Source organism: Coregonus lavaretus (genome assembly GCF_964263955.1).
Source record: "Coregonus lavaretus genome assembly, chromosome: 16".
NCBI classification, from domain to species: domain Eukaryota; kingdom Metazoa; phylum Chordata; class Actinopteri; order Salmoniformes; family Salmonidae; genus Coregonus; species Coregonus lavaretus.
The window spans coordinates 48,349,786-48,362,362 of NC_140003.1; the positions used below are offsets into that span (position 1 = coordinate 48,349,786).

General features: G+C 46.1%; 1 protein-coding gene across 1 annotated transcript in view; it reads right to left on the bottom strand.

Moving 5' to 3' along the window:
* Window positions 1-3,502: 3,502 nt before the first annotated feature.
* LOC311143876 (uncharacterized protein) overlaps window positions 3,503-12,577 on the bottom strand; it is a gene marked incomplete at both ends in the record, with an annotated part of 53,128 nt that continues 44,053 nt past the window's right edge. The window contains one exon of the mRNA XM_084179747.1: window positions 3,503-3,639. Coding sequence (XP_084035873.1) covers window positions 3,503-3,639 — 137 coding nt within the window. The remainder of the gene's footprint in view (window positions 3,640-12,577) is intronic.

Below are 12,577 nucleotides of genomic sequence, written 5' to 3' on the forward strand. Positions count from 1 at the left end.
ATAAATTGGTGGTTGAGGATATCCCTCTAGTGGTGCGGGGGCTGTGCTTTGGCAGAGTGGGTGGGGTTATATCCTTCCTGTTTGGCCCTGTCCGGGGGTTTCTTCGGATGGGGCCACAGTGTCTCCGGACCGCTCCTGTCTCAGCCTCCAGTATTTATGCTGCAGTAGTTTATGTGTCGGGGGGCTGGGGTTAGTTGGTTATACCTGGAGTACTTCTCCTGTCTTATCCAGTGTCCTGTGTGAATTTAAGTATGCTCTCTCTAATTCTCTCGTTCTCTCTTTCTCTCTGAGAACCTGAGCCCTAGGACCATACGTCAGGACTACCGGGCATGCTGACACCTTGCTGTCCCCAGTCCGCCTGGCCTTGCTGCTATTCCAGTTTCAACTGTTCTGCCTGCGGTTACGAAACCCCTACCTGTCCCAGACCTGCTGTTTTCAACTCTTAATGATCGGCTATGAAAAGCCAACTGAGAGACCTGAGCCCTAGGACCATACGTCGGGACTACCGGCCGTGGTGACTCCTTGCTGTCCCCAGTCCGCCTGGCCTTGCTGCTATTCCAGTTTCAACTGTTCTGCCTGCGGTTATGGAACCCCTACCTGTCCCAGACCTGCTGTTTTCAACTCTTAATGATCGGCTATGAAAAGCCAACTGAGATTTATTCCTGATTATTATTTGACCATGCTTGTCACTTATGAACATTTTTGAACATCTTGGCATGGTTCTGTTATAACCTCCACCCGGCACAGCCAGAAGAGGACTGGCCACCCCTCATAGCCTGGTTCCTCTCTAGGTTTCTTCCTAGGTTTTGGCCTTTCTAGGGAGTTTTTCCTAGCCACCGTGCTTCTACACCTGCATTACTAGCTGTTTGGGGTTTTAGGCTGGGTTTCTGTACAGCACTTCGAGATATTAGCTGATGTACGAAGGGCTATATAAAATAAAATTGATTGATTGATTGATAAACCTGGTAAATATCTTGCAGCTCAACGATCAGCCATTATGAAGCTGACAGCTGTTTGAGCGTCACGTGCGTTTGTGTAGAAAGAGACAAAACGGGAGTCTTGAGGTGAGTCACTTCTGCAGCGTGACTCAAGTGAGGTGATCAAGTCACACTTGAATGAAATTCACTACTAATGTTTTGCCAGCTATATATCTTATAACTATTAAGTTGATGAAATTATACACAAAAGTATGTGGACACCCCTTCAAATTAGTGGATTCAGCTATTTCAGCCACATCCGTTGCTGACAGGTGTATAAAATTGAGCACACAGCCATGCAATCTCCATAGACGAACATTGGCAGTAGAATGGCCTTACTGAAGAGCTCAGTGACATTCAACGTGGCACCGTCATAGGATGCCACCTTTCCAACAAGTCAGTTCATCACATTTCTGCCCTGCTAGAGCTGCCCCGGTCAACTGCAAGTGCTGTTATTATGAAGTGGAAACGTCTAGGAGCAACAACGGCTCAGCCGCGAAGTGGTAGGCCACACAAGCTCACAGAACGGGACCTGCTGAGTGCTGAAGCGCGTAGCGCGTAACAATTGTCTGTCCTCAAATGCAACACTTAACCGACTTCCAAACTGCCTCTGGAAGCAACGTCAACACAAGAACTGTTCGTCGGGAGATTCATGAAATGGGTTTCCATGGCCGAGCAGCCGCACACAAGCCTAAGATCACCATGCGCAATGCCAAGCATCAGCTGGAGTGGTGTAAAGCTCGCCGCCATTGGACTCTGGAGCAGTGGAAACACGTTCTCTGGAGTGATGAATCACGCTTCACCATCTGGCAGTCCGACGGATGAATCTGGGTTTGGCGGATGCCAGGAGAACGCTACTTTCCCGAATGTATAGTGTCAACAGTCAAGTTTGCTGGAGGACGAATAATGGTCTGGGGCTGTTTTTCATGGTTCGGGCTAGGCCCCTTAGTTCCAGTGAAGGGAAATCTTAACGCTACAGAATACAATGACATTCTAGATGATTTTGTGCTTCCAACTTTGTGGCAACAGTTTGGGGAAGGCCATTTCCTGTTTCAGCATGACAATGCCCCCGTGCACAAAGCGAGGTCCATGCAGAAATGGTTTGTCGAGATCGGTGTGGAAGAAATCCTGACCTCAACCACATCGAACACCTTTGGAATGAATTGGAACGCTGACTGCGAGCCAGGCCTAATCGGCCAACTTCAGTGCCCGACCTCACTAATGCTTGTGGCTGAATGGAAGCAAGTCCCCTCAGCAATGTTCCAACATCTAGTGGAAAGCCTTCCCAGAAGAGTGGAGGCTGTTATAGCAGCAAAGGGGGGACCAACTCCATATTAATGCCCTTGATTTTGGAATGAGATGTTCGACGAGCAGGTGTCCACATACTTTTGGTCATGTAGCATATATATAAAATTTGCCAAATAAATTATCTCCAGCTGGGTTTTGGGTTAGCTAAGTGGCTAACGTTAGCTTACAAGATCAAGCTTCTTGCTAACAGCAACAGAGACAATCCCCTCCTGGATTAAGATCCCTGCTGTGCAATATTTGTTTTGTGCACGCTGCAAACTGCATTTTGAGATACTTGCATAACTTTATGAGCTGGGTTGTCTGTCCTAGTAGTAAATGTTTGCATGTACATCTTTAGCATTTACCTAGCATCCGCTATGGGGATTCCTTAGTACTTGTTAGCATTTTGTTAGCATTATGGTAAGTGACATTTTCTGGGACTCCACTTGAGACTTGGATCTTGTGACATACTTGCTGGTGACTCCAATAAAAGTGACTTGGTGACCTTTGGTGTGTAGTAGTGTGTGTAGTAATGTGTAGTAGTGTGTAGTAGTGGTTAGTATGTAGTAGTGTTTTGTGTGTAGTATTGTGTAGACACAAGCAAGTCTCAAGTCGAGTCCCAAGTAGAACAGATCGAGTCTTGAGCCATGTCGTGTATTCTAAGAGAAAGTCAAGTCACAAGTCTTCAGTCAAGTCCATGTCGTGCATTCTAAGAGAAAGTCAAGTCACAAGTCTTGCGGCTACTGTCTCTGGCTGCATGGAGAGTAATCCATGGAGACTCTGTGCCACAAAATGAGACAAAACATTACAACCTGGCCAGATCATTCCAAGTCATCAGTCTCAAGTCAAAATCGAGTCCTGAGTATTGAGGCTCCAAGTAAAGTGTCAAGTTATTTTAATTTATATCAAGTCGAGTCTCAAGTCATCAAATTTGTGACTCGAGTCAGACTCCGCTACACACTACAACATAGTACTACACACACACACACACACACACACACACACACACACACAACTACACAATACTACACACACACACTACTACACACTACTACACACTACTACACACTACTACAGAGTACTACAGAGTACGACACAGTACTACTCTACTATTTGGGATGCTCTAGACTTCCTGTCTGCCAGTGTCTGAGGTCCTCCTGTCAGTCAGCATGCAGGGCCTCTCCAGGACCAGCTGTGCCCCATCCATCAGAGCACCTAGCTGGGGCCCTCAAGGGTCTTCAAGGGCCAGGCTCTCTACGGAAGGCCTCCATCAGCATAGCATTGTGTGTGACGTCTCCTAATCTACAGGGAGAGCTGGAGCGTTCCTCACCTGACTTGTGGCCTGCTAGTGATCCCACGTTGCTTTCATCTGCCACTGGAAACAAAACACACAGAGGCCACAAAGTCAAGACATGCAGGAAGAGAGGAGGAGCGGAGAGGATGAGGAGAGAGGGTTCAGGGCAAGGGAGGGAGGAGATATGGATCAAGCAAGGAAGGAGAGAAGAGTATAGGAATCATCCCAGGTAGGGAGGAGGAGAGGAGAGTTGGATCAGACCAGGCAGGGTGGAGGAGAGGAGAGGAGAGGAGAGAGGGATCAGACCAGGCAGGGTGGAGGAGAGGAGAGGAGAGGAGAGAGGGATCAGACCAGGCAGGGTGGAGGAGAGGAGAGGAGAGAGGGATCAGACCAGGCAGGGAGGGAGGGAGGAGAGAGGGATCAGACCAGGTAGTGAGGAGGAGAGGAGAGAGGGATCAGACCAGGTAGCGAGGAGGAGAGGAGAGGAGAGGAGAGTTGGATCAGACCAGGCAGGGTGGAGGAGAGGAGAGGAGAGGAGAGAGGGATCAGACCAGGCAGGGAGGGAGGGAGGAGAGAGGGATCAGACCAGGTAGTGAGGAGGAGAGGAGAGAGGGATCAGACCAGGTAGCGAGGAGGAGAGGAGAGGAGAGTTGGATCAGACCAGGCAGGGTGGAGGAGAGGAGAGGAGAGGAGAGAGGGATCAGACCAGGCAGGGAGGGAGGGAGGAGAGAGGGATCAGACCAGGTAGTGAGGAGGAGAGGAGAGAGGGATCAGACCAGGTAGCGAGGAGGAGAGGAGAGGAGAGAGGGATCAGACCAGGCAGGGTGGAGGAGAGGAGAGGAGAGAGGGATCAGACCAGGGAGGGAGGAGGAGAGGAGAGGAGAGAGGGATCAGACCAGGTAGTGAGGAGGAGAGGAAAGGAGAGAGGGATCAGACCAGGTAGTGAGGAGGAGAGGAGAGGAGAGAGGGATCAGACCAGGCAGGGAGGAGGAGAGGAGAGGAGAGAGGGATCAGACCAGGGAGGGAGGAGGAGGAGAGGAGAGAGGGATCAGACCAGGTAGGGAGAAGGAGAGGAGAGGAGAGAGGGATCAGACCAGGCAGGGAGGAGGAGAGGAGAGGAGAGGAGAGGAGAGAGGGATCAGACCAGGTAGTGAGGAGGAGAGGAGAGGAGAGAGGGATCAGACCAGGGAGGGAGGAGGAGGAGAGGAGAGAGGGATCAGACCAGGCAGGGAGGAGGAGAGGAGAGGAGAGAGGGATCAGACCAGGGAGGGAGGAGGAGAGGAGAGGAGAGAGGGATCAGACCAGGGAGGGAGGAGGAGGAGAGGAGAGAGGGATCAGACCAGGCAGGGAGGAGGAGAGGAGAGGAGAGGAGAGAGGGATCAGACCAGGGAGGGAGGAGGAGGAGAGGAGAGAGGGATCAGACCAGGGAGGGAGGAGGAGAGGAGAGGAGAGGAGAGAGGGATCAGACCAGGCAGGGAGGAGGAGAGGAGAGGAGAGGAATAACCTGGGGGAGGAGGAGAGGAGAGGAGAGGAATAACCTGGGGGAGGAGGAGAGGAGAGGAGAGGAATAACCTGGGGGAGGAGGAGAGGAGAGGAGAGGAATAACCTGGGGGAGGAGGAGAGGAGAGGAATAACCTGGGGGAGGAGGGAAGTGCTGCTCAGGTTACGTTTTAATGAGTGGTAATTACAGCACAAGGCAAACTGGGAGGTTTGTGATCAATAGAGAACCCACTGCGGGGACACACTGATAACATCTCCGAACCGGTGCGTGTGTGTGTGTGTGTGTGTGTGTGTGTGTGTGTGTGTGTGTGTGTGTGTGTGTGTGTGTGTGTGTGTGTGTGTGTGTGTGTGTGTGTGTGTGTGTGTGTGTGTGTGTGTGTGTGTGTGTGTGTGTGTGTGTGTGTGTGTGTGTGTGTGTGCAGAGTGAGTGCACACCAGCTGATTAATGGACTGCTGAATGTATATTTTTTTCTCTTCCTTTGTTTGCTCTTTTCCATATTAGGTCCATCTCTGATAAGCTACCCAGGAAAGGGCTGACAATAGCTCATATTAATATATGTAGCCTTAGAAATAAGGTTCATGAAATCAATAACTTACTATCATCAGATAACATTCATATATTAGCCATTTCTGAGACTCACTTAGATAATTCATTTGATGATACAGCAGTAGCAATACAAGGATGTAACATCTACAGAAGAGACAGGAATGCTTATGGGGGAGGTGTTGCTGTATATATTCAGAGCCATATCCCTGTAATGCTTAAATAAGATCTTATGTCAAGTGTTATTGAAGTGTTGTGGTTGCAGGTTCACTTGGCACATCTAAAGCCTTTTCTTTTGGGGTTTTGCTATAGGCCACCAAGTGCTAACAGTCGGTATCTAAATAATATGTGTGAAATGCTTGATAGTGTATGGGATGTAAACAGAGAGGTCTACTTTCTTGGGGATCTGAATATTGACTGGTTTTCATCAAGCTGTCAGCTCAAGGAGGAAGCTTCTCACTGTAACCAGTGCCTGTAATCTGGTTCAGGTTATTAAACAAGATCATCCACATGTATCGATCACATTATTAATATTAATGCTCCCGAGTGGCGCAGCGGTCTAAGGCACTGCATCTCAGTGCTAGAGACGTCACTACAGACCAGGGTTCGATTCCAGGCTGTATCACAACCGGCCGTGATTGGGAGTCCCATAGGGCGGCGTATAATTGGCCCAGCGTCGTCCGGGTTTGTTCTTAACTGACTTGCCTAGTTAAATAAAGGTTAAATAAATACAAAAATTGAATAATAATAATAATAATAATAATAATAATAATAATAATAATAATACTGTAGAACTTTGTTCTAAAGCTGTATCCGTACCCATTGGATGCAGTGATCACAATAATAATAAATAAATATAATAATATGCCATTTAGCAGACGCTTTTATCCAAAGCGACTTACAGTCATGCATGCATACATTTATTTTTTTTGTGTATGGGTGGACCCGGGGATCGAACCCACTACCTTGGCGTTACAAGCGCCGTGCTCTACCAGCTGAGCTACAGAGGACCACAACATAGTGGCTATATCCAGGAAAGCCAAAGTTCCAACAACTGGACCTAAAATAGTGTATAAGAGATCATACAAAAGATTTTGCTGTGACTCGTGTGTGGATGATGTTAAACATATTTGTTGGTCTGTTGTGATTAATAAGGAGCATCCAGACGCTGCACTTGATGAATTTATGAAATTGCTTATTCCAATTATTGTTAAACATGCACCTGTTAAGAAACGGAGTGTTAAAAATGGTTAAGGCTCCATGGATTGATGAGGAATTGGAAAAATGTATGGTTGAAAGATATTATTTTTATTAATTTTTTCACCTTTATTTAACCAGGAAAGCCAGTTGAGAACAAGTTCTCATTTACAACTGCGACCTGGCCAAGATAAAGCAAAGCAGTGTGATAAAAACAACAACACAGAGTTACATATGGGGTAAAACAAAACATAAAGTCATAAATACAACAGAAAATATATATACAGTGTGTGCAAATGTAGTAAGTTATGGAGGTAAGGCAATAGATAGGCCATAGTGCAAAATAATTACAATTTAGTATTAACACTGGAGTGATAGATGTGCAGAAGATGATGTGCAAATAGAGATACTGGGGTGCAAATGAGCAAAATAAATAACAATATGGGGATGAGGTAGTTGGGTGGGCTAATTACAGATGGGCTGTGTAAAGGTGCAGTGATCGGTAAGCTGCTCTGACAACTGATGCTTAAAGTTAGTGAGGGAGATAAGTGTCTCCAGCTTCAGAGATTTTTGCAGTTAGTTCCAGTCATTTACAGCAGAGAACTGGAAGGAATGGTGACCAAAGGAGGTGTTGGCTTTGGGGATGACCAGTGAGATATACCTGCTGGAGCGCATACTATGGGTGGGTGTTGCTATGGTGACCAATGAGCTAAGATAAGGCGGGGATTTGCCTAGAAGTGATTTATAGATTACCTGGAGCCAGTGGGTTTGGCAACGAATACGTAGTGAGGGCCAACCAACGAGAGGGTACATGTCACAGTGGTGGGTAGTGTATGGGGCTTTGGTGACAAAACGGATGGCACTGTGATAGACTACATCCAATTTGCTGAGTAGAGTGTTGGAAGCTATTTTGTAAATGACATCACCGAAGTCAAGGATCGGTAGGATAGTCAGTTTTACGAGGGCATGTTTGGCAGCATGAGTGAAGGAGGCTTTGTTGTGAAATAGGAAGCCGATTCTAGATTTAACTTTGGATTGGAGATGCTTAATGTGAGTCTGGAAGGAGAGTTTACAGTCTAACCAAACATCTAGGTATTTGTAGTTGTCCACATATTCTAAGTCAGACCCGCCAGAGAGTAGTGATTCTAGTCGGGCAGGCGGGTGCAAGCAGTGTTCGATTGAAGGGCAAGTTGCAGCGGAGGGTGCAGAGCTGGTGGCCGGGGTAGTGGTAGCCAGGTGGAAAGCATAGCCAGCCGTAACAAAATGCTTGTTGAAATTTCGATTATCATAGATTTATCGGTAGTGACAGTGTTTCCTAGCCTCAGTGCAGTGGGCAGCTGGGAGGAGGTGCTCTTATTCTCCATGGACTTTACAGTGTCCCAAAACTTTTTGGAGTTAGTGCAACAGGATGCAAATTTCTGTTTGAAAAAGTTAGCCTTTGCTTTCCTAACTGATTGTGTATATTGGTTCCTGACTTCCCTGAAAAGTTGCATATCGCGGGGGCTGTTCGATGCTAATGCCGTACGCCACATAATGTTTTTGTGCTGGTTAAGGGCAGTCAAGTCTGAGGAGAACCAGGGGCTATATCTGTTCTTAGTTCTGAATTTTTTGAATGGGGCATGCTTATTTAAGATGGAGAGGAAAGCACTTTTAAAGAACAACCAGGCATCCTCTACTGACGGAATTAAAGTGTTTTAGGGAGCGTTTGACAGTGATGAGGGGTGGTCTTTACGGACGTACCCACTACGGACGCAGGCAATGAGGCAGTGATCGCTGAGATCCTGGTTGAAGACAGCGGAGGTGTATTTAGAGGGTAAATTAGTCAGGATGATATCTATGAGGGTGCCCATGTTAACGGATTTAGGGTTGTACCTGGTAGGTTCCTTGATAATTTGTGTTAGATTGAGGGCATCTAGTTTAGATTGTAGGACGGCAGGGGTGTTAAGCATATCCCAGTTTAGGTCACCAAGCAGTACGAACTCTGAGGATAGCTGGGGGGCAATCAATTCACATAGGGTGTTCAGGGCACAGCTGGGGGCTGAGGGGGGTCTGTAGCATGCGGCAACAGTGAGAGACTTATTTCTGGAAAGGTGGATTTTTTGAAGTAGAAGCTCAAACTGTTTGGGCACAGACCTGGATAGTATGATAGAGCTCTGCAGGCTATCTCTACAGTAGATTGTTCAGGGCACAGCTGGGGGCTGAGGGGGGGGGGGGGGGGGGCTGAGGGGGGGTAAAAGGAGTGGCTAGTAAGTCTGGCTGCACATCTGACTGGCTGACTTACTGCAAATTGAGAAATGATATGACCAAACTCAACAAAAAGAAGAAGAAACTGTATTATGAAGCTAAGATCAATGATATAAAGAATTATAAAAATAAAAAAAATACTTTGGAGCACTTTAAACGAAATTATGGGCAGAAAGACAAATTCAACTCCATCTTTCATCTAATCAGATGACTTATTCATCACAAAACCATTTGATGTTGCCAATTAATTTAATGATTACTTCGTTGGCAAAGCTGGCAAACTTAGGCAGGAAATGCCAACAACGAACAGTGAGCCATGATATTCATGCATAAAAATATATTATTTTTTTTTATGAAAGAAAAGCAAGCAAGTTTATTTTTTATTCATTTATTTGTATTTATTTAATTTAATTTTTTTTTGTGGGAGGGGTGGAATAAGTACTGTTATCGATCAATAATGACAAACCTCCTGGCATTGACAACTTAGATGGAAAGCTACTGAGGATGGTAGCTGACTATATAGCCACTCCTATCTGTCATATCTTTAATCTGAGCCTAGAGGAAAGTCTTTGTCCTCAGGCCTGGAGGGAAGCCAAAGTCATTCCGCTACCCAAGAGTGGTAAAGCGGCCTTTACTGGTTCTAACAGCAGACCTATGAGCTTACAGTAAAACCTCTTGCAGGTTGTAACATAAGTAATTTTAAACATACTGACTATAGCCTACGGGTAGCGACTGATACAGTGAACTATTTGTAACTATGTTTACAAATAAAAACCACAACATTTTTGTTTAGTCTATGTAGCTGGCCTCCTCCCCTGATTTCTATCCAGTCTACTCAGGTCATTCGTTATGGCTTTAATGTGACATTGGCTCTAGTTTTGTCTTATCTTGATTATTGTCTAGTCGTGTGGTAGAGTGCTGCAAGGAAAGACCTAGTTAAGCTGCAGCTGGCCCAGAACAGAGCGGCACGTCTTGCTCTATATTGTAATCAGATGGCCGATTATACAGTGTCATCGGAAAGTATTCAGACCCCTTTATTTTTTATAAAAATAAATAAATATATATATATATACACACAGTGGGGGAAAAAAGTATTTGATCCCCTGCTGATTTTGTACGTTTGCCCACTGACAAAGAAATGATCAGTCTATAATTTTAATGGTAGGTTTATTTGAACAGTGAGAGACAGAATAACAACAACAAAAATCCAGAAAAACGAACGTCAAAAATGTTACAAATTGATTTGCATTTTAATGAGGGAAATAAGTATTTGACCCCCTCTCAATCAGAAAGATTTCTGGCTCCCAGGTATCTTTTATACAGGTAACGAGCTGAGATTAGGAGCACACTCTTAAAGGGAGTGCTCCTAATCTCAGCTTGTTACCTGTATAAAAGACACCTGTCCACAGAAGCAATTAATCAATCAGATTCCAAACTCTCCACCATGGCCAAGACCAAAGAGTTCTCCAAGGATGTCAGGGACAAGATTGTAGACCTACACAAGGCTGGAATGGGCTACAAGACCATCGCCAAGCAGCTTGGTGAGAAGGTGACAACAGTTGGTGCGATTATTCGCAAATGGAAGAAACACTAAATAACTCTCAGTCTCCCTCGGCCTGGGGCTCCATGCAAGATCTCACCTCGTGGAGTTGCAATGATCATGAGAACGGTGAGGAATCAGCCCAGAACTACACGGGAGGATCTTGTCAATGATCTCAAGGCAGCTGGGACCATAGTCACCAAGAAAACAATTGGTAACACACTATGCCGTGAAGGACTGAAATCCTGCACCGCCCGCAAGGTCCCCCTGCTCAAGAAAGCACATATACAGGGCCGTCTGAAGTTTGCCAATGAACATCTGAATGATTCAGAGGAAAACTGATTGAAAGTGTTGTGGTCAGATGAGAACAAAATTGAGCTCTTTGGCATCAACTCAACTCGCAGTGTTTGGAGGAGGAGGAATGCTGCCTATGACCCCAAGAACACCATTCCCACCGTCAAACATGGAGGTGGAAACATTATGCTTTGGGGGTATTTTTCTGCTAAGGGGACAGGACAACTTCACCGCATCAAAGGGACGATGGACAGGGCCATGTACCGTCAAATCTTGGGTGAGAACATCCTTCCCTCAGCCAGGGCATTGAAAATGTGTCGTGGATGGGTATTCCAGCATGACAATACCCAAAACACACGGCCAAGGCAACAAAGGAGTGTCTCAAGAAGAATCCCATTAAGGTCCCGGAGTGGCCTAGCCAGTCTCCAGACCTTAATCCCATAGAAAATCTGTGGAGGAAGCTGAAGGTTCGAGTTGCCAAACGTCATCCTCGAAACCTTAATGACTTGGAGATGATCTGCAAAGAGGAGTGGAACAAAATCCCTCCTGAGATGTGTGCAAACCTGGTGGCCAACTACAAGAAATGTCTGACCTCTGTGATTGCCAACAAGGGTTTTGCCACCAAGTACTAAGTCATGTTTTGCAGAGGGGTCAAATACTTATTTCCCTCATTAAAATGCAAATTAATTTATAACATTTTTGACATGCGTTTTTCTGGATTTTTTTTTGTTTTGTTATTCTGTCTCTCACTTTTCAAATAATCCTACCATTAAAAGTATAGACTGATCATGTCTTTGTCAGTGGGCAAACGTACAAAATCAGCAGGGCATCAAATACTTTTTTCCCTCACTGTATATATATTGCAATCTACGCACAATATCCCATAATTATAAAGGAATTTTTTTTTGTGAAGCACAATTGAGATTGCGTCATCTGTGGATCTGTTGGGGCGGTATGCGAATTGGATAAATTGAGTGCTACAGGGCGATAGTCATTTAGGCAGGTTAACTTGGGAACAGGGACAATGGTGGTCAGCTTGAAACATGTAGGGATAACAGACTGGGACAAGGAGAGATTGGAAATGTCTGTGAAGACACCTGCCAGCTGGTCTGTGAAGATACCTGCCAACTGGTCTGTGAAGACACCTGCCAACTGGTCTGTGAAGACACCTGCCAGCTGGTCTGTGAAGACACCTGCCAGCTGGTCTGTGAAGACACCTGCCAGCTGGTCTGTGAAGACACCTGCCAGCTGGTCTGTGAAGACACCTGCCAACTGGTCTGTGAAGACACCTGCCAGCTGGTCTGCGCATGCTTTGAGAACGTGCCCTGGTATTCCGTCTGGCCCGGCGGCTTTGTGATTGTTAACCTGTTTAAACGTTTTGCTCACATTGGCCGCAGAGAGCGAGATCAGACAGCCATCCGGAAAAGCAGGGGCTTTCACACAAGGCACAGTGTTATATTCCTCGAAGCGAGCATAAAAGCCATTTAGCTAATTTGGGAGTTCTGCATCGCTAGGAAGCTCATGGCTGGATTTCCCTTTGTAATCTGTTATTGTCTGCAAGTCCTGCCTCATACAACGAGCGTCGTAACCGGTGTAATAGGATTCCACCTTCCTCCTCTATGTTTTCCTTTCGCATGTTTGATGTCTCGTCGGAGGTCGTAGCAGGATTTCTTGTATGCGTCCGTGTCCCGTTCATTGTA